Source organism: Vigna radiata, chromosome 7 (assembly GCF_000741045.1).
Source record: "Vigna radiata var. radiata cultivar VC1973A chromosome 7, Vradiata_ver6, whole genome shotgun sequence".
NCBI lineage: Eukaryota > Viridiplantae > Streptophyta > Magnoliopsida > Fabales > Fabaceae > Vigna > Vigna radiata.
The window spans coordinates 46,125,516-46,149,061 of record NC_028357.1 but is presented as its reverse complement, the minus strand read 5'-3'; the positions used below and the strand labels follow the sequence as shown (position 1 = coordinate 46,149,061).

The 23,546-nt window shown below is 30.8% G+C and overlaps 2 protein-coding genes across 3 annotated transcripts in view; both read left to right on the top strand.

Moving 5' to 3' along the window:
- The first annotated feature begins 11,671 nt into the window (after positions 1-11,671).
- On the top strand, positions 11,672-13,382 carry LOC106768336 (peroxidase N-like). Its single transcript, XM_014653429.2, has 5 exons — positions 11,672-11,691; positions 11,778-12,032; positions 12,114-12,299; positions 12,466-12,631; positions 12,721-13,382. The coding sequence occupies exons 2-5, from the start codon at positions 11,814-11,816 to the stop codon at positions 13,137-13,139; spliced, it is 990 nt and encodes a 329-aa protein (XP_014508915.1). The 5' UTR covers positions 11,672-11,691; positions 11,778-11,813; the 3' UTR covers positions 13,140-13,382.
- A 1,765-nt stretch (positions 13,383-15,147) lies between these two features.
- Positions 15,148-23,546, top strand: part of LOC106768335 (THO complex subunit 6) — a 15,730-nt gene continuing 7,331 nt past the window's right edge. Inside the window, exons 1-4 of one of the 2 annotated variants that reach the window (XM_014653428.2) lie at positions 15,149-15,415; positions 15,583-15,614; positions 15,688-15,783; positions 16,503-16,579. In XM_014653428.2, the coding sequence (XP_014508914.1) occupies positions 15,215-15,415; positions 15,583-15,614; positions 15,688-15,783; positions 16,503-16,579 (406 nt within the window). In that variant the 5' untranslated portion in view covers positions 15,149-15,214. Of the gene's footprint in view, positions 15,416-15,582; positions 15,615-15,687; positions 15,784-16,502; positions 16,580-23,546 lie in introns of both variants that reach the window. The other variant, XM_022783956.1, reaches the window with a different exon arrangement.

Below are 23,546 nucleotides of genomic sequence, written 5' to 3'. Positions count from 1 at the left end.
TTCTATTCATGTAACATAAAGTTTGTCCGTGTTGGTAAGTTTATGATAATGAAAAAGTAAAATTATAAAAGATATTTAGGATATAAAAATATATAATAATACAGTTTATTTGATAAAAATATAGTTAATGTTTTACATTATTTTATCCAACCATTGATATGTTTGGCTTCATTCTTCACTTTGTATTCCTCAATTCTTCAAATTTTATTTTTAATAGTTAATACATTAATATTTCTTTATATATTGCTTGTGTCAGTATTTATATATTCCTTTACAATTTCTTTCATAAATAAATCTATAAAATAAATTAGAAGACCAAAAATTGTTTAAATGAGACAAACAACTTAACATATCAAATTATGGTAGATCAAACCAATTATAACAGACATTGAAACAATGAAAGCAAGTTTGTTATAAGTCGCAGATAGTGATGTTAAAGGCAAAGTAAGTGGAAAAAAGAGGTTAAAGAAAGTGGTGACAGATAGAGAGTAAGCACAGAGATTTTAGCACGAAACTAGGTGCATGCTATGAAAGAGCCATGTGCTCACTCTCTTCTGTCGCCTCCATGAACAAACCTCAACCATTGATGGAGCTTCTGTGTTTAACACTGCAACTTCATTGGGTAGTTTGGCTCTCATAAAGGATGAATCTATATATAGAAGGGAGAAGGTATCTATGTACCTCAGCTCACGCAATCATTCAATTCTAATTGCTTCTTTTTTCTGCGAATCTAATAACTCTACACAATCAAAATAAACATAAAGGACAATGGTATAATTGAATAATTTTATACAAACGCTTTTATCATTCTATTCTTTAAATTACTATTCCACCATGTTAAATTTTCTCAAGAACCAACTAATCAAAAATTCATATTATCATATATTTAAATATATATATATATATATATATATATATATATATATATATATATGATCTCAATAACATATATGTATATATAAAAATAAGAGTTAAAACTCAATTTATGAAAAAAATACTAATGAAATTTGAATCCAACTATATAAAAAATTGACATTATTTTCTATTCAAAAACTTTAAGATAATAAGTTAATGAATCTTTTTATCTTTATATAGTATTCTATTTTCTTAATTCTATTCAATACGTTAAATTCACTTAAAATCTCAAACATGTAGCTTTTACTATTATCGTACTGATAATAAATACAGAATTTTAAATTAATATAAAATTATTTGACATATTAAGTATATAAATGTAAAGTATGCATATTTTTCAAAACACAGTAATATGAATTATTTAATCACTTTATTATTATTATTATTATTATTACTATTATTATTATTTAATTTTTGTAAAAATATACAGATAACCATGATCATATGAAATTATATTTTAATAGTTGCATTGAGAAAAATATTATTTTTATATAAAGTTATTAATAATATAATATTTAGTCAAATGTAATTTTATTTATCTATATGTAAATATAAATAAAAGCAATTCTATAAACAATTGAGATAATCTAAAAGTGACTCGATATAACTCAACTCTATACTAGTTTAAATGACCTAAACTTATTATAGTTCGATAATCAAATTGGAATGTTTTTAATTACTTTTAAATGTTTAGAATAAAATTAACTTGTTTCAATTGTTACCGATCAATATATAATTTTAAATATTTTTAATCTTATAAGTTATAATTTAGTTTAATTTAAATGACTCAATTTTAATTAGAAACTAAAATAAACAATTAATAAACTTAATATTTTATATAATTTAACTCAATGTCAATTTGGTTCGATTTATATGTCTTCCAACAATAAATGGGTAAAAGAAAAATAGTGTAAAGATATTCTCAAACAGATTCTTTTGGTATTTTTTTAACTTCTTATTTTAATCTTATAGTTTAAAAAAAAAATTAAACAATAAAAAATATATTACAAAATATGGTTCGGATATTTCTTCTTGATATTAATTACACGAGTCTATTTTTGTTTAATATCTACATTTTAGGTTTGGTTCCATATGTTTTCGATTTTAATAAAATAATGATTTTTTTCGCTAATAATTTTTCTTGAATATTTTTTATTCTAACAACATTTTCTTTTTTCGAAAGTGATTTAGATAGTCTTTTGAATAGTAAAATAATTTAATTTGAATAGTGTTTTAGGACTAAAAATTTGATACTGATTTAGAATAATAATGTTAAAATCAATATATATATATTCTAATTTACAAATATATTATAATTTTTTATTAATAATAAAATCTATATTAAATATCAATAACTTTTAATTTATAAAATAACGTTTAACTTATTTGATACAATAGCTATTTTTTTCCCACAGAATAATCTTAACCCTCTAATCATACCCTAAATCTATTGTTTTTGAAATTTCAAGCACAACCAAAGTTAATATTGTTGGTGATTAAGAAGAATGCATTTGTTTCATATCATTTGTTATATTCAAGGTAATTACCTTATAATTGGTAGAAAATGAAATTTATTATAAACACTAAAATTAAACTTAATTTTGTTTGGTTCCAAAATTATTAATTAAGATTGTTAAATTATCTTATTGTAAGAAAAAAATATAACAACTAAAATAGTTAAAATTATGACATTTTGTATTAGTTAACCCAATAATTTGTTTATTACGTAAATGCTATGGATCACTCGTAAGTTTATAAAGTATATTTTTAGTCTTTGAATTTAAATATTAAATTGAAATTAGTTTTTGTTTTAAACTTTAATATATTTTGATTTTAAATTTAAAAAAATAAATGAATGTGATCATTCAACTGTTTTAACAAATTTTTAAGTGTTAAATAATATTTTATGTTGATATTTAAATTATTTATATTTTTTAATTCAAATGTTAATTTAAAACATCATTTTTAAAGTTTCAAGTACTATTAATTATATCACATATACTAATATCATGTAGTGAGATGATGAGAGAGAAGTTCTTAAATCCCATGACATTAGTAGATGTGCAGAATGGATTGTAATAAATTTATTCTAAATTCATGATTCATGATCAAATATGAATTAATTTATATTAGAACTTACTATATGTGTTTTTAGAAAGACGTCAATTGAAATTTTGCTTGTTGAATATGTTTATTGAATAGTGTAATATATATAATTAGATTATGTTAAATTATGAAGACAAAGTGAAATATAGTGACTTATTAATTAATATGTATCATATATATTTTCTTAAAACCCTTGTTTGGTAATTGGTGATTTAGGTCATAGATAATCTGGTCAAGTCTGCCAACTTTAAATAATTTTTATATACCTTTAAAATTAGGTACATCTCATAAAAAAATCACTTGATCAAAAATTTTGTTTGTCATGAAAATTGACACATGTATTCATTTGCATATTTCATCCTGTGGCTCTGCATCAAGGAATCGAAGCTTATGCTTTTGGCATTTAGCTGCAAAGTGTTCATTCTAGAAGATGATAAGCATGTAAGTGAAATTTATCAAGTTATTTCAGCATTGGACAATTTTGGAGTCTGGTGAATGGTGGGTTAAGTTGACCATCTGCAATATTTATGAAATGTGGTTAATGTTACAAGCTTTTGCATGTAATGGTTTTTACGTGGACATCCTTATCAGTTAGTTTTTAATGAAGGAATAAAGATAAGGGATCAAATCTACAGAGAAAACATAAATATTTATCATTGTAAGAAAAGGATGTTTTGTTTTGCACATACAAAAAATCTATATATTCGCATAAAGTTTGTGTATTTGTTCATGAATTAAAGAAAAACAACTGAAGCAAGAATCGTTCTTGGGGAATTTTACACAAAAATAATTAGCAAATATTATTCATAGATTTTAGACGTGTCGATCAGTGTATGAGCCGTTCCCATTTGAGTGTCAAGTAATCAATAATTTATATTGAAAGTGATGCTCAAGGAAAACCATTCTATTTGCTAAGCAAAAGGTTTCAAAGCAACGATTTAAGTTTATCAAGAGTTGTTTATTCCTCAAATCAATACTTAGCAGTAATTAATATATCCATTAATTAATCATGCATGGACCTATCAGTTTCGATTCCAATCACATTTGTCACATTCCATGTCTGTTAAAACCTGAAAAGAACAGTCAAATCATGGCAACTGGTTGTGAATATCTTTACAAAGTATGTTATTTGAATGAATTTCATATTTTTAGACTCTGTAATCATCGAACAACACTCGTACATTATACAGACTGACTTATAAAGTTTTAATATTTTTTTTCTCAATTAATATATATATATATATATGTATGAAATGGAAAAATAATAGAAATAAACAATTAAATATAATACAAATTATCAATATAAGAAATATTTATTATGTTTCTCCTAATCCTAGCACAGTCCAACTAAAGAGTAAATATATAGAAATCCTTATTATAAATGGCGAGGAGTCACTCAACACAAAATATTATATGGTTTTGGATTTAGTAAGCCCAAACATGTACCCTTCAGACTTTGCGGGTTAAGTTGGACCTATAGTTTTATTATGTATTTTTCTATTTTTCCATAAGAAAATACCGCATGGTTAATCTAATCACCTCTCTCATCATCAATACATTTTATATTTACTTTTATACATTTTTTCCTTTCTTCGACTTCACATGATTTTTAAAATGGAATTTTGTTTCCTTTCCATCATATTTATAGATTTATTTATACCTTTTCAACTTATGTTATTTACTTTATATATTTCTCAAAACTTTAATTATCGTCTCATTTAATAACGTGGAACTCAAGTGTATCATAGTGGATATATAAGAGAAATATGTTTAGGGTGAATCTTAAACTATAAACCAACTAATATATAAGAAATCTTGAAATTATATTCCACTCAAGACCTTAAGTTTGTGGGTCGGTCTATCTTTCACATATTAATACTCATTTTTATATTCTATGTGATTTCACTTTGATCAATTATTATGTTGTATAATACAAAACTATTTAAAATTTTTATTTGACATTTAATTAATGTATTTGTTATGGGCTTGTTTATGTTAAAGTAAAATAATATTTTCAAAAACAAGTCTATATATACTTATATTTTATAAGGGATCCAATGTTGTAATATATACTTACTGTTGGGGCTGCATTTTTAATTTTTTTTTTTTATTGTTTTTATAAGGCTGAATAAAGCTTATAAAACCATTCATTGAACTGTTTTGGGTTATGGAGTGTGATTTTGGTGTCTCGTCTTTTAGGTTGTATTTTCTTATATGGATGAATTGGAAAGAGATGAGGTGGATGAATTTGAAAAAATTAAAAAATGAAAAAAGTATTATTTTTTTTTGAAAGGAATTTGAAAGTAAATGTAAATAAATTTGAAAATTAAATTTATAAAAGTTAGTATCGATGAGATAAAAAAATTATTTTAATTTATAGAAAATAAAGATTACTAAAATGTTTTTAATGATAAAAATAATGTAAAATGATATTTTAGAATTGTATTTTTGACAAAATTTATTACATATATTGAAAAAAATTAAAATAAATAATTAATACAATAATTTCATAAATATATAATATAGTTATAAGTGATAATGTTTTTGTATTTTTATAATAAATTTAAATGTCCTTGTTTTTATTAAAATTATTGTAGTTATGAAAGATAATCAGTAACTACGTGTTATTTAATTACAAAAAACATCGTTGATAAGATATATATCCCGAATCTTGCAACATAAAACATAGCAAAAGCAAGCATGTCAAGACCATAATAGCTTAATCAATAATTCTGATTATGAAATATTATATTTTAATATTAATATTATTAAGAGGTTTGCTAACTTACCTATGTCTGTTTTTCAGTTGATACATTTTAGCAATGGTGTTGTTTCCTGCACTTCCCCAAGTGGGACCTGTAGCTCCCCACTATTTTAATTTATTTAAAAAATATTTTACAGCTCCCCACTATTTTTTTTTATTCCAAAAATATCTTATACCTCCCCACTATCCTTAACAATTTTTCTCTTTCTCTCTCTACATTAATGGAGCATTTACATGGCTCATCAATGGAGCATTTACATCACTCAAATTTGAACTTGTGATATAACTTTTTTAAATAAGTTTATTCAATCTTATTTTTGATGTGGAATGTATTTTTTTCTTTTCAAATTACTTAATAAATGGTAAAATTTTGTTCTAAATTTCTAGAAAAATGTTTATATATATGTGTGTTTTTTTTACATATAATATCTATAATTTTTAACATTATATTATGTTTTAACTTACCAACATGTTTGACTCAAATAACATGAATAAAATATTTAATTTATTAGATAAATAATATAAAAATATTATTAAATACTTAGAATATAAAAAAAAAGTTATTTGTTAAAGATTTAGAATTTATTTAGTTCTTTTGTCATTATAAAATTAGTATATAATAATAATAATATATCATTATTTACTATTAATATCATTATGTTTATTATTTTGTATTTGCATCTAACTTTTATTTTGATAAAATGGAAATGGTGAAAGTACTAATATTAAAGTTTTCTTTGAATTTTATGTTAAAAATTATAGATATTATATGTAAAAAAAAAACACATATATATAAACATTTTTCTAGAAATTTAGAATAACATTCTACTATTTATTTGAAAAGAAAAAAATATATTCAACAACAAAAATAAGATTGAATCAAACTTATTTAAGATTACAAGTTCAAATTTGAGTCATCTAAGTGGTCCATTAATGAGCCATGTAAATGCTCCATTAATGTAGAGAGAGAAAGATTGTTAAAGATAGTGGGAAGGTGTAGGGTATTTTTAGAATAAAATAACGTAGAATATTCTTGAAATAAATTAAAATAGTGGGGAGGTACAGGTCCTGCTTTGGGAGGTGGAGGGAGCAACACCACCCTTTTAGCAATGTGTATCGGGTTTCAGTAGACAAAAATACTCTATCATGAATTCTAAAATTTAAGGTTAAGGGTATTTTAATAATTTCATTTTCAACCCTTTCTCTTCCATCTCTTTCACTCCAATCTTTTCTCTGTCATTCTACTCTAGTCCCAATTGAAAAAAATCAGAAACACTTGCCTTATTTTAATAATTTTCATTCTCAAAACTAAAAAAAGAAACTTCAAACTCTTACTCATTTCCTTCATTCTTCTCAACTTTTTCTAAACATTTTCTTTGTCATCTCTGCATTAGCTTCAACTAAAAAAAACACTCATTATTAAACGATTTACTTTTTGTAAAGAGTTGAGTCATTGACATATTCACCTTTCAAAAAAAAGTTCATTCAAAATCTCTTTAATTTCATTATCTTCACTATATATATTACAGCCGACGGGCACAACTTGCACCAAGACTTATAAGCATCCTTCCTTTACATTCTCAGACTACTACTTAACATTGCCCCGTGGTGATTTAATTTTTTTTGGTAGAAATTCATTAACTTGTTTTCTTTTACTAAAGAAAAAACAAATCAAAATACAATAAAATTCTCAACGATAAAATCAAACAATAAAAATTCTAAATCTTGAAATTTTATTTAAAATTATATAAAGAAAAAATTAGGTGCTTTAATTTTTTTTATTTATGTAAGTATTTTTTTCTGTAGCCATTTATTTAATAATGAGTGTTTTTTTAGTTGGGACTAGTGCAAATATGAGAGAGAAAATGTTTGAGTGAGAGAGATGAAAGAAAAATGATTGAGAAGGATGAAGGAGGTGAGTAAGGGTTTGAGGTTTCTTTTTTTAGTTTTGAGAATGAAAATTATTAAAACAAGACAAGTGTTTCTGATTTTTTTTTCAATTGGGGCTAGAGTAGGGATGACAAAGAAAAAAGGGGTTGGAGTGAAAGAGATGAAAGAGAAATGGTTGAGAGGAATGAGAGAGGTGGGTGGGTAAGGGTTTGGGTTTTTTTTTTTTAAATTTTTAATTTTGAAAATGAAAATTATTAAAATACCCTTAACCTTAAAACTTAGAATTCATAATATAAGAGTATTTTTGTCTACTAAAATCTGGTACACATTACTAGAATGTACCAATTAAAGAGCGTACGTAAGTTAGCAAACCCCTATTATTAATATATGTAGATAATAAAATCTAAAATTCATTAAAGAGATTTGAAATCAAATCTTACAACTAAGGAATCGTTGTTGTCAAATCATTTAAAACGAACATCAAATTAATTCATCTATAATTCATGCTTGTAATTCTGGATGAACAATACAATGTAAAGGATTATGTATTTTAATATTTTCTTTACGACATAACGTGTCTCGTCATTTTATTAGTTTGTTTAAATCTATTTTAAAAAAATATTTAAAATAATCAATCATAAACTAACATATATATACATTATCAAAAATTTATAAAAAAATTTATTAAAGAAACTTTTTCCTTAAGCAAAGACAACCTTAGTCTACGATCCTTTGCTTCTCTGTTCTCATGTTAAGGAAAGTCTAATATCACAAATAGAGTTTGATTGTCCGTACTAAGCTAACATTTCTTATTTAGATAAACATATATTTATATTATTGATGTGTTTTTACCTATTAAAATTATTAATAGAGTTCTAAAATATTTTTTAATTACTGTTATGATGTTGCTCTTGTATCATCATTATTCTTATGTGCTCTAATAAATTATTAAAAAACATAAACTAATGAGACTTATTAATTCTTTTATAATAGAATAATCCAAAATATATTTATTAAATTAAAATCCATATATAATAATTAATTTCGATAATTTAATATTACAATCCGATTATTTATAATGAAGTATTTATTATGTTATTATTATTTATTTGAAATAAATATCATTTTAAAGATATTTGATATTACAAATTTAAAGTCTAAATTGATCGTATAAATATAATTAATATTTAAAAAAAAATCTTGAATCAATTACTCTAATACTTATTCTAATTCTTATTATTTTATAGATCTAAATTCTCTTATTACTAATGTAAGGAAATTGACAATCATACTCAACTCCAATTCAATTGATGTGAATTTGCGAGATAAGTTCAGTTTCTTTGAGAGAGGATTCAAGATGTACCGAAACCATCTTGGACATGACTTGATATCCTTGTACATTTATGGTGAAACTTTAATAATTTTTGTGAGAAATTTAAAGTATATAAATATTATATTGGATGAAAACATATATAATAAAAAAACTTAGAAATTTATTATCTTAAAATATAAAAAAATATGATATATTATGTCTCTTCACTAATATGACTCATCAAATGTGTAAACCATATATATCTGCCCCGTTATATATAAACTCTGACCTGTATTTCCACTTGAAGGCTCATGGTATGAGTTTTATGGAAGTCAGATGATGTTGAAGTTAGTGCTGACAAGGTCGGCTATAAATTAAAAAATTGGCGATCATTTGGGAGCATTAGCAAGTGGACATGGAGTCGGATCAGGAACTTTTAAAAACGTTAGGTGCTCTATTTGTTAGCACAGTAGCATCTGCATAATCTACCACCAAAAAGGAAAAGGCTATAATTTTAAATCAATGCAGCTTTATTCATCATATCAACATTATATTCTAATATAATTTCTATAATACAAAATACACACATTATCTCACAGCTAGATAACTTCTTGGCCACCTGCATCCACAACTGAAGATTGTTTTATCTTATTAGTTTTACAGTTAGTGTTTTTATTAGGCACCTAACAGGCCAAGTTCGTTTTGAGTTCTTGGATACTTTTACAAGCACGAGTACGAGAGTAAACAAATTGTGTTGTACTAACAAGAAAATATTGATAATTAAGAAGCTGCATTGATATGGTTTTTTCCTAATGAAAGCATAATTAAAAAATAGAAATCGTGTACTTATATTATGATGAGAATCTACATTTTATGAGAAATGAATACATACATACTCTCACTGCACATTACAGTATTAAGAAATGTAGGATTCATTATTATATATAACAAATACCTGGCTTAATGGATTTCCTACGTACATCTCTTAAAGTTGACAATTAATTAACCCGAAGAGGTAATTGTAGAGAAGTTGATCTTCTCCTTCTGAAAGTGGTGTGCAAATGTCCCTCACAAAAAAATCATGCACCATGCTCCTGCATTAGCACGCATAGCAATATTGTGTTTTATATGTTATTTCCAAGTAAAAGTCACACATATCAAGTTATATAAATTTTTTAAAATTAGTAAGAATCTTAAGACTTCCCCACGTGAACTTTAGACGTAAAATTATTAATTATTGAGTACATCTAATAGTTATTCAAGACACTCTTGAATATACTGATAGACTCTAACGATGCTGACGGATTTGAAGTTGAAACATTAAATGTTTTCGTATGGAACCGAATTGTCGTGCAAAGTATGGTATGTCTTTACTTCTTCGTCCGACATGTCATTTAGTCCTTTGTCTGAGATGTTCTTTAGTCAGTCTGGGGAGGATATCTTTATCCGTTAACGCAAGTCAACTATCCTTTACCTGTACATCAATCACCTTATATAATTCTTATGTGTATCTATTTTAGAAAAGTTTAAATTTCTTCATAAATGCTAATAATTCTTCATGGTAAATGTTGTAACTGTTTACCAGCTAATTACTACGTTGTCAAGATTGTAGTATACTATCAGCGTGCTCATCCTAGATGATCCCAACCTCCCACTAGGCCGAGACGATCTCGTCACCCTATAGTACATTAGTTTTGGTAGCTTATACATTAGTTTGACTCTTTTTTTTTTATATGTATATTTTTGGATGAACACTACACACACACGTGTGTGTGTGCATATATATATATTCCTTTTACGGGACATTTTAACATCGAAAACCGTTCTTGTTTGGTACTACAGTACAAGATAGCTTGATATGTTTGTAGTTTAAAGGCAAAGTGGTGTCTTACGTTGCTTGCCTCCTATAGATCCCTAAGATCTTCTACAACGTTCATGTCACTCCTGAAAAATTTGAGTTATGAGTGTTGTGGGATCATGAAACCATGTTAGACACATTTGCTTCTCTTCACTTCTTATCCTAGATTTTGCTTAACAAGAATTAAAGCTTTAATTCTTGTTATAATCTTCATATATCGTACCAGAGATTCCTAGATTTAAGAACAACGATTTTCACCTATTGTCTATGTCATTAACCATTTATACTACAAGCAATGTGTGGAAGAATTAAAGAATCTAATCGTCATCCACAGTCAGTCCATTGTGACTGGACAGTGATATTAAGTTAGCATTATAAATTACCTTAGTTATAATGGAAGAAGCACCATGCTTGAGTCCACAGATTAAACAATTTGAGTTATTAAAATACAGAACGCGTGCGAAACTGGAAAATAAGACAAATTGAAGGTTTACATTATATATTTGGCGTCTTAGTTCATGTACTCGAAGAGGAAATATGTCCATTACATATACAATTTGATAACTATTTTGCATCATGCATGCCAGCATAACATCACACTAATTAGCTAACACAAACGTGACACTGGTAATATAAAATTTGAAGATTGTTATTCTGGATCACTTTCATATAACATCATTCTCAAGAGAGTATATGTTTGAAGAGTAAGATTGATTTAATTAATGTATGCAAACCTAAAGGATATAGCACACAAGTGTTGAATTGAGTCAAACACACGAGGCCATGAGCAACATGATCAAGTCACAAGTGGCGTTGCTGTGTGAATATATAAATCTAACATCTCTGGTATCATGGTCTATAAATTAAGCCTATTTACGTTTCCACATTCATCGTGGCCTAGCTTGTAGTGTAATTTGTGTCCTTGCTTATAGGTTTTGCAGTCATAGACCTTGCAAATCATTAACAATATGAAGAAGTCGTGTGGCTTGAGAGGTTACTACCTTTGTGTAATCAATATGTTCATGTTGCTTTTGGTAGCAAGGTCCCAACTGACATCAGATTTCTATAGCTCATCATGTCCTAACCTTTCAAAAATAGTAAGAAGAGAGGTTCAAAAAGCTCTCATGAATGAGATGCGAATGGCTGCTTCTTTGCTTCGCCTTCACTTTCATGATTGCTTTGTCAACGTGAGTTTAAGTCATATGCATGATTTTTCTTTAACCTTATTTTCATTTATATCTTAAATTCTTTCCCTTGAACATCATCAGGGCTGTGATGGATCAATACTACTAGATGGTGGTGGTGATGCAGAGAAGTCTGCTATTCCTAATCTGAACTCTGTTAGAGGATATGAGGTTGTAGATACAATCAAAAGTTCAGTGGAGAGTGCATGCAGTGGGGTCGTCTCCTGTGCGGATATATTAGCCATCGCTGCCAGAGATTCTGTGCTCCTAGTAATTATATTCATAATTATTTTCTTCGTTAGTTTCACTTTTTTTCGTTTGCATGGGAATGAAATATGAGTTTCCCAAACAAGTTGCAGAAGTTTTTAACTACCATGTTTCTTAAACCTTGCTATATATATATATATATCACTCATAAAATCGTAATGTATCGTAGAGTGGTGGACCTTCTTGGAAGGTTTTGCTAGGACGAAGAGATGGCAAGGTATCAAACGGAACCCTGGCAAATAGTGCTCTTCCTGCGCCATTTGATCCATTGGATACCATCATTGCAAAGTTTAATGATGCAGGCCTTAATCTCACAGATGTTGTTTCTTTATCAGGTAACATAGAACTTCAGCACTCGTGATTGTTGAATGAAAAAGACTTACGTGAAATATGTCTTAATTGTTTCAATGTATTATACGTGAAGGTGCCCATACCATTGGCCGAGCAAGGTGTACTTTTTTTAGCAATAGATTGTCCAACTTCTCAGGAACAGGTGCACCAGACACCACACTAGACACTGCCATGCTCTCTGATCTGCAAAGTTTGTGTCAAAATGGAGATGGAAACGCAACTGCAGTTCTTGATAGAAACTCATCAGATCTATTTGACAACCACTACTTCAAGAACTTGGCCAGTGGAAAGGGGCTTCTCAGTTCTGACCAGATTCTATTTTCTAGTAATGAGGCTAATTCAACCTCTAAACCTTTGGTGGAAAGCTATATCAACAATAGTGGCCTCTTCTTCGTGGACTTTGTCAATTCTATGATCAAAATGGGGAACATAAATCCAAAGACTGGGTCCGATGGAGAGATTAGGAAGAACTGCAGAGTGATAAATTCCTAGGGATATGAATCTGGCTTTCAATATATATATGTATGTATGTAATTAATAAGCAGAAAAACAAGTGTTTTCTAGTTATATTAGGTAACTACGGTTATGGTTGTTTGTTCTTGTTTTATTGGGTTAAGTTACTAGAAATGGAATTTCAAAATATGCTTTTCAGGTCCACGCAGTGAAAATGAGAACCTAAACCCAACAGGAGACAAATTATGATAACAGGATTTAAACCATAACCTCTCACTTTCTGGGCACATATTTGATTCGGATAACATTAACTTTCTATTACAAATTTTGATGTTTTTCATCAAAAATCTAAAATGTTAAAAGTTACAAATAGTAACTTAAATGAGGAATATAGATGCTATATTTCCATGTGTAATATATGAAAATTATTTTAGCTAGTAAGAGATTAAACTGTAATGTATGACCACACGATAAATCAAAAACTAGGTAGTCAATTATTTAGTGAAGAAATAATCGATCAATTATGTGATTAATTGATAATTATTTTAAAAAATAACAATTATTAAAATAATAGTCATTGAACATTAATAGAAATAATAAGTTTATAATTATATGTCTAAATGACAGGAGAGATAATGATTTCTTCTTATTAATTTTTATTACAATATTATAATACAAAGTTATTATTAAGTATATTTGAGAAGTACCTTCCTCTACTCCTTAGACAAGAAGAAAAGAAAACATAACTTGAATGACGAAGAACAAACAACTTTAATTGTTTTAAGTAAAGATCTCAGTGTCTTAGCAAAACATAACCTAAATTCACAAATTATAGTTTATATTTTTTATTTTAATGTAGTAAAGTTCACCTTTTATATTCATCATACTATATTTACTCTTACATAACAAAAAGAATATATAAATCCTTTTACACTATTACAAACTTAAAATTGAAATTGACTCTTCAGCATAGTATCCTTGTAATCTTCAGCAGCTTTGTAAAAAGCAGGTTCTTCATTAAAGTTAGAATGAATTGCAGGATAAAATCTGAACCAATGACTTTATTATCACGAGCAGCAGTTAAATCCTTAAAACTAAGTAAGAATCAGATTGAAGATCAAAATTTGAACCAGCTGCTGCAATATTACTCAACTCAGAACGAAAATCAGCACTAGCACCATCAGAAACTGGAAAATCAGTGACAACACTATTAGTTGGAAGAAAATCTTTAGCTGCAATGAAGTTAAAACTGGTTGTCTTGTAAAAAAAAAAATAAAGGTTGTACTGCAGATTTACTTTCAACAAAAGTAGAGCGCAACTACAATCACGAGTGTATTCATTATAATTTTCTGAAAATTGTGTTAGATCAAAGTCTAAGTCTATTTAATCTAAACTATTTTCATATTTTTCCTGTTTCACTTCTTTCTCCTCTTTTTATGTTGCACAATTTCTGCAGGTTTTTCAAGTTGCTTCAACAGCTCTAATTATCTTTCCTTGTTCTTCCTTTAGTTTCATCATTATAGCTTTTCTAATACCTTATACTTTAATCTTAAGACATTGTAAAATACAACAAATACAATGCTTGCGTTTAAGATTATGTTTGCCTAAAAGCTTTTTGTAATTTTTAAATCCACTGTAATTTTGTTCATTACAAAAAAATTATTTGGCATATGACAATACATTGTGTTCCATTGTGAGTTTAGAACACATGTTCAACTCTTATATTAACACTATTTACAATTTCTTTACTCTGTAACTTGATATGTCTTTTGAGTATGTTGAGATTCTTTCATTACTAAATTGTAATAAAAAGGAATAATATATACATGATGAAATATAAAATGTATTTTAGGAAGATATTAATATACATATAATTAATTAATAATAAATTATTAAAAATTGATTTAATTTCATTCAAGTTTAATTGGATATTTAATTGGGGAGTGAGGTTAGATGGGAAAATAAAAACTTGAAAGAATTACTGAGAAAATTAGCATTATAGAATAGAATGGAGCGTTCCAGAGTGTTTATGAGGAGCTGAAGAACGCAGAATACAAGAGAAAGAAAAAAAAAAAAAAAAAGGAGCGGCGAGAGTGAAGTTGGAGTTACTAACAATGTATGGTGACGCCACCAACTGGGACGAAAATGCATACAGGGAAACGGTTCTCAAGGAGAGGGAAATCCAAACGCGAACCGTTTTCCGAACCGCTTGGGCTCCGCCCTACAATCTCGACACTCTCCTTGTTGCCTCTAGCGACGGTTCCGTCGCATCCTACTCCATCTCTTCCTCCATCGCCGCTTCTAAGCTAAAAAACGTTAGCATAATCTCAATTGCTTTTTTCTTTGTTATTTTATTCGATTCAAGTGCATATCAAACCGATTTTGCTTGACTTCAACTATCGTTTACTTCCACTGCTCGCGATTTTACTTACTTGACGACGAAACTAACTGTTCTTATTTCGTGATTTTGTGTTTGTTGCAGCCTTTTGGTTTTGTTAATGCGGATACAGATAAGTATGTATGAATCAATTATTTATTTATCGGTCTTAGGTATAACTGTGTTTCGTGTGCGTTGCTATTGGTTTAGATTGTCAGTTGAACCTAATTGCTTCATTCAAGCGCATTGTGGACCTGCGTATGATGTCAAATTTTATGGTGACGGTGAAGATGCTTTGTTGCTGAGGTTCAAATTTTTACTGAATTCTGATCTTTTCTGTTTCTCTACTCGTACTGTCTTCTCATGATGCACCGTATTAGGATAAATTTCTGTTTGGTCAGTATAAGAGCACGGCTTTTGTGTTTGCTGTAGATTGCTTCTTATTTTGTGTTCGCCCATTTAAATTTTAAAATGAGAACTTTTCGTTTGTGGTACTAATTATCTTGTGTCGTCTAGCTGCAAGTAAATAGACCTGGATTGTAGTTGCTATGTTGCTATTATCCTTCAGGTTTTTGTTTGATATTTGAATTTAGTATTCTTATAGCAACTCCTTTCTTGTATAGTTCTATATTAACCCTAAGAACCTGTTTTTGTGTGGCTCAACCGATGCAGTAGATTGATCTGGCAGTCAATTGTAAGGACAATAAATAGGAACTGGTTGTTATCATTAAAATATATTTTTGTAGCAAGCAATCTGTGGCAAAAAGGAGGGAATATCACTTTGAATCACAACCAGAAAATACATCAAGTGGTAACTTGAAATACCCACAAAGTACAGCACCCTGGAGCTTTGGACAAAACTTAGAATCAACATAATACAACTGCTTAAATGGGTTTGTGTTAGCGAATATTATAGTTACTAGATGCAAGAATCAAACATATTAACAACCATCATGTGTATTGTCATAACTGTGGATGTTTAATTTATCACTTGGTACAAGCCCTGATAGCATTTCATCTTTCAGCTGTGGTGATGATGGTCGGATTCGAGGATGGAAGTGGAAGGAATTTTCAAGCCCTCGGTATTCTGTTTCTTCACAAGGTGATAATGCTTGTTTGGAAATGTTTCATTGCTTTCTTTGTTTTCCCCTAATTACGTCTATGAATCTTTTGGTGTGTTTGGTAGAAAAGAAAGAAATAGGTGAGAAATAAGATGAATGAAATTATGAGAGAGAGAGAGAGAGAAATAAAGTGAATAAAACTAGGTGAGAAATAGAGTGAAAATAGAGGTGTTTGTTTTAAGAGAAACAAAGAAGAGATAGAAAGAAAACATTTAAAATTATTTTTTAAACAAGAAATTGATTGTTTTTAAGAACAAACTATTGTTTCAAAAAACAATTATGATTCTTCTTCACATAATGCCATATCAAATTTTATGCTATCAATTATGAAAACTCGCAATTGATTATTTGCATGTATCTGTTTTCATTTTTCATTTCTTTGCTGTTTTGTGGAGAAAATAGGAAGGTGTGCAACACCTTTTTATTTTTCTTTCCTTTTATTCCACACTACCGAACACATACCATTTCCTATCAACTCCCTATGTACACTCCTTTCTATTTCTCATGTACCAAACAAGGAGTTAGTGTTTTATTTTAACTGGCAAGTCTTTCTATTTTATTCAGAATGTCCTCCTTGGGTTTTTTCTTTTGCTAAGTATGATAAAACTAAATCTGAATGGTTGCATTTTTTCATATTCTATAACAAACATCTAATTGTTGATAAGAGCTGAGGTTTTTTTCTAGTTGAAAATATGGGTAAAGATGGACAAGATGGAAAATAGAAACACAACTCAAATTATATTAGAAAAAGCTATGATGTATATGCATGATATAAAGTGGTAATCTCTTCTTATTATATGAACATTATTGGTTAGGTGCTAGTATCATTAAACTAGTCAAAAGTTTTGACCAACATAACCTCATGGCAAGACCATTAAAAGGAAATGTTATTGAGGAACTTAATATTCTAATAGTTTTTTTTTTTTTTTTTCAAAACATGGACTTTAAACCTCAATTTCACAAATTTCCTTTAAGATAAGGTTTGTATTCACTTATATACTATAATTTGGTTATATCTTTAATCGATGTGAGAATCTCCAACACACTTCCTTAGCCGAGGGTTGAACTTTTTGAGTGCGAATCTAGGTATTTGTGGGTAGTCCAATAGTGACCCAATAGTAAGTAACATGATAAGTCAAATAAACCTTGTTAGGATAGGCTTTGATACCTGTTAAGAAGTGAACTTTAAGCTTAAATCAACCTCACAAAATCGGCTTATAATGTGAGCAGTGTTATCTCTAGTCAATGTGAGACTTCCAACACATTTCCATCACACCGGGGTATACACATCTCGTACGTGGAACTATACATTAATGTTAGAATTCCAAGTGTGAGTCTAAGTCCCACATTGGGAAGAAATGAGAAAGTAGAGCACTATATAAAAGTGAAGACTTATTAATCCATTGCCTTAAGGTTTTGGGTAGGGAGTGGTGTAAATCCTTTATGTGGTTGGGCTCGAGTTTCAATGGTATTGTATCTCCCTAGTGAACCTCTTCCTCTATAGACCCAACCATTAATGGGTGGTCTGATAGCGACCTGATAGCGGATGGAACAATGTGTCCAACAAACAACAAATCTCGTTAGGATAGACTCTAACAATGACTTTAATAGCATGTTAAGAAGGGAACTTTAAACCTAACTCAACCTCTACAAAACCAACTGACTTGTAAGATGAGGTTTGCACCCACTTATATATTCTAAATTGGTCTTATCTCTAGTCGATGTGGGAATTCCAACGCAATACCATCTGAGAAAGTTAACTTTAAACCTAACTCGATCTCACAAAACTAGTTTATGTTAAGTGATGTATGACCCTCTTATTTACTATAATTTGGTCATATCTCTAGTTAATGTGAGATTTCCAAATGTTCTATTCCATCTATCATTTTTAGTTTCTTGAATAAGGATGTAAAATTATAAACAGTTTATAATGTGGGAGTCATAGTGATAGGTCTTGGAAGGTTTATGTCAGAAAAAATAGAAAGAACAGTTAGTAAGTGGTGGTTGGAGGAGTTAAGAGGAGTTTTATAGCAGTTATCAGTAGTTTCTTTGTCAGTTATGTTTTGTTTATGTCCTGATTATGTCTTTTAAGGAGTTGGGGGTGTTTTGGGGTTGGGTGTCGAGTGTTCTATTACTGAAACAGGGTCTGTCCTGTGTAAGGGAAAGTTTTTCCCTTGACTGTTGTTGATTGCTTTCACTGTTTTCCATTCNATAAAACTGTTTCTCCCTTGTGAGAATTCATAAATTAGTTGTGATTATTGACTCTAATATAGTATCTAGATTACTTGATACCAAGAAACCTAACAATTTGGTCCGACCTGCCGGATCAAAAACACCGAGAGAGAGTCATGGAGGGTAGATTAAGCATGTTGGAGAGGACAATGGAGGAGACGAGAGAGGAATCTAGAGTCNATTTTCAAAGGCTCAATGAAATGATGGAAGAATTAATGCGCAGAAGGCAAAATTTAGAAAGAAACTCTGAAGGAAGTAGAGGATCTGTGAATGGAGANAGGGTGGGCAAAAGGAATGAGACTGATGAAGATTCGGAGGATGAAAGAAGAGGNAATCAGCGGGGATGGACGAGGAGAGTAGAACTGCCCACNTTTGAAGGAGGAGATCCTGTGGGGTGGATAACAAGGGCAGAAAAATTCTTTGAAGTTCAGGAGGTTACATCTAGAGAGAAAATCAGATTGGCCTTTATTAGTATGGAGGGAGTAGCCAATCATTGGTTTCGGTTTTGGAAGACAAAAACCAATAACCCCACTTGGAGGGAGTTGAAGCAAGCACTTATTAGGAGATTTGGGGGAAAAGAAAGATCTTCAATATTCGAAAAGTTGGCATCAATTAGGCAGAAAGGCGAAATAGAAGAATATATTCAAGAATTTGAAATGTTGGTGGGACAAGCAACTGAATTGACGGAGGAACANTTAATGGGATATTTCTTTGCGGGAATACATGAAAATATAAGAAATCAGATTAGACCGCATAATCCTAAGGATCTCATGAGGGCCATGGAGATAGCGAGAGATGTGGAGGAAGTTTCGAAGGAGANTAGAATGGGGGAAAGAACTATGAATAGAAGTGGAGGTTATCAAAATCGTTATCATGGCAGTGGAGGGGGAATTTCCAGGGTGGAAACTTTGAAAGGGACAAGGAACGNAATAGGAAGTTCCAATAATGCTAACATGTTTAGGAAGGAAGGAGGAACTATGATGGANTCCCGAATTGGGGGTAATGACGTAGGGAGTAGCCGAAACAGGGGAATGAGGAATCTACCCTATCCTGAATACATTAGAAGAAGAGAGGAGGGGCGTTGCTTTCATTGTGGAGGACCTTTTAGTCCGGGACACAAGTGCCCTGAAAAAAATATCAGAGTTATCATTATGGGAGATGATGAGGAAGTCATGGAAGAAGAAGAAGAGGAGAAAAAACAGAATTATATGGATTTGTCAGTCTTCTCTGCAGGTGGGCTGACATCTTCTAATACTATGAAGTTACAAGGGGTGCTCATAGGGAAGAAGGTGTTAGTCTTAATTGATAGTGGTGCTAGCCACAATTTTATTTCAACCAAGTTAGTGGAGGAATTGAATCTGGAAGTAGAAAATACTCCTTCCTACACTGTTTGTTTGGGAGATGGGCATAAGAAGCATACTGTTGGATGCTGTCCAAATTTGCTTTTACAATTGAAGGGATTGATGATTGAGGAGAAATTTTATCTTTTTGAATTAGGTGGAGTAGATCTAATTCTGGGAGTTTCGTGGTTGGCTACTTTAGGAGAAGTTAAGACTAATTGGAAGACTTTAACTATGAGATTTAACCAAGATGCAAGGGAAGTGAGAATTCAAGGAGACCCAACTCTAACAAAAAGAGTTATTACACCAGAGGCATTATTGAAAGAGACTGAGATTGAAGTGGTTTCTTTGGTATGGAATATGAGTTGTACAGAATTAGAGGAGAGGGTGGATGATGGTGAAAAATTGCACCCAGAACAGCAAGCAGAGTTGGAGGAAATTNTGGAAGATTTTGATGATATTTTCCAAGAACCAAAGGGATTACCTCCTAACCGGTCAATGAACCATCAAATCCCTATCAAAGTTGGTGTGGATCCTGTGAATGTGAGGCCCTATCGTTATCCCCATTTACTTAAAACAGAGATTGAAAAACAGGTATCTGAAATGCTAACTTCTGGAATCATAAGGCCTAGTAACAGTCCATATTCAAGCCCTGTTATCTTAGTGAAGAAAAAAGATGGAAGTTGGAGGTTTTGTATAGATTATAGGGCATTGAATAAGGCCACCATTCCGGATAAATTCCCCATTCCAGTTATTGAGGAGTTACTAGATGAATTAAATGGGGCTACTCATTTCTCTAAAGTAGATTTGAAGGCTGGATACCACCAAATCAGGATGGAGGAGGTAGATATTCCAAAGACTGCTTTTCGTACTCATCAAGGGCATTATGAATTCTTGGTGATGCCATTTGGATTATCNAACNCTCCTGCCACTTTTCAATGTTTAATGAACACGATCTTGAGGCAGTTTTTGAGGAGATGTGTACTAGTTTTCTTTGATGATATTTTAATTTACAGCAATTCATGGGAGGAACATAGGGACCATCTAAAGCAAGTTCTTCAAACATTGAGGCAGCAACAACTCTATGCCAATAAGAAGAAATGTGACTTTGGCAGGTTACAAATCAAATATTTGGGACATGTTATTTCNANACAAGGAGTGATGATGGATCCAGAGAAGATTAAAGCTGTGAAGGAATGGCCTGAACCACTTAATATCAAAGATCTTAGGGGATTCTTAGGGCTATCGGGGTATTATAGGCGCTTTATTAAGGATTATGGGAAGATTGCTAAGCCATTGACAGATCTCTTACGAAAGGGCCAATTTGAATGGACTTCCAAGGGCAAAGCAGCCATGCAGAACCTTAAAATTGCTCTCACAACAGCACCATTGTTGGCACTACCTGATTTTTCACAGATTTTCCATGTGGAGTGTGATGCATCTGGAAAAGGTATTGGGGCAGTTTTATCACAGAATAGAAGGCCTGTTGCTTATTTTAGTAAAGCCTTAAATGAATCCTCCNTGTCCAAATCTATATATGAGAAGGAATTAATGGCTTTGGTTCTTTCTATTCAACATTGGAGACCATATTTGTTGGGGCAAAAATTTGTGGTGCATACAGATCAAAGAAGTTTGAGGTATTTGTTGGAACAACGTATAACCACTCAAAATCAACAAAATTGGTTGGCCAAGCTTTTGGGTTACGAGTTTGAGATTGCATACAGATCTGGGGTCACTAACAAGGTGGCTGATGCATTGTCACGCAAATTGGANGCGCCAGAAACTGCAGAGTTAGAATTGAAGGGCATTTCTAGGCCTTTTTGGCAGGATTTTGAGGAAATAATGGGGGAAGTACAGCAGGATCTTGTACTTCAAAAGATCATTAGTGATTTGGAAAAAAAACCTGATTCACATCCTAATTTCACCATGGAGCATGACCGGTTGCACTATAAAGGAAGGATGGTTCTTTCGGCCAAATCAGTTTGGGTTCAGAAGTTAATTGCANAATTTCATGTTACACAAACTGGGGGACATTCTGGAGTTTTCAGAACCTACAGAAAATTGGCTCAAACTCTATATTGGATAGGCATGAAGAAGGATGTCACAGAATTTGTTGCTTCTTGTTTGGTATGNCAACAACACAAATATTTGGCTTCTTCACCACAAGGTTTGCTACAACCTTTGCCCATTCCACAGGTTATTTGGGATGACATAAGTATGGATTTCATTGTGGGATTACCCAAATCAAATGGGTATGATGCAGTTTTGGTGGTGGTTGACAGATTGAGTAAGTATGGCCATTTTATTTCCTTAAAACATCCTTATTCAGCAAGATCATTGGCTGCAGTGTTTGTTAGAGAGGTGGTGCGACTCCATGGTATCCCTTCTTCCATTGTAAGTGATCGAGATCCTACTTTTATGAGTTTATTTTGGAAGGAATTGTTTCATCTTCAGGGTACTCGACTATTGATGAGTACATCTTACCATCCAGAAACGGATGGCCAAACTGAAGTTTTAAATAGAACTTTGGAAACATATTTAAGATGCTTCAGTTCTGAACAACCAAAGAANTGGAATTTCTTTCTTCCATGGGCAGAATATTGGTACAATACCAGTTTTCAGGCATCAGCCAAGTGTACACCTTTTGAAATTGTTTATGGCCGACCACCTCCTACCATATCCCGTTTTGTTCCAGGAGAGACATCAATTGAAGCAGTAGCACAGGACCTTAAAGATAGGGATGAGGCACTTAAGCAACTGAAATTTCACCTTGGAAGAGCCCAAGATNAGATGGTGAAATTTGCGAATAAGAAAAGGCGGCCAACCACAATTCAGGTGGGAGATTGGGTGTTTTTGAAGATTCGTCCTCACAGACANCTATCTATGCCGACCAAATTACATCCTAAACTTGCACCCAGGTATTACGGGCCTTTTCTAGTCCTAAACCAGGTTGGCCAGGTCGCTTTCCGTTTGCAATTGCCAGCATATGCACGGATACATCCCGTTTTTCATGCTTCCCAGCTTAAGCTCGCAGTGGGAAATCATTGTTTCACAGCAGAACCNGAATTACCACGTGAGTTACAATACAAGGAGCCTAGTTGTGTACCACTCAAGGTTTTAGATCGCAGATTACACCCTTTGCAAGGCATTAATGTTTCCCAGGTACTTATTGAATGGAAGGAAGGGGGTCCTGAAAGTGCCACTTGGGAAGAAGAAGCACTGATTAGAGATCAATTTCCTGATTTCAACCTTGAGGACAAGGTTGTTCAGGCCCCTGGCAGTATTGATAGGTCTTGGAAGGTTTATGTCAGAAAAAATAGAAAGAACAGTTAGTAAGTGGTGGTTGGAGGAGTTAAGAGGAGTTTTATAGCAGTTA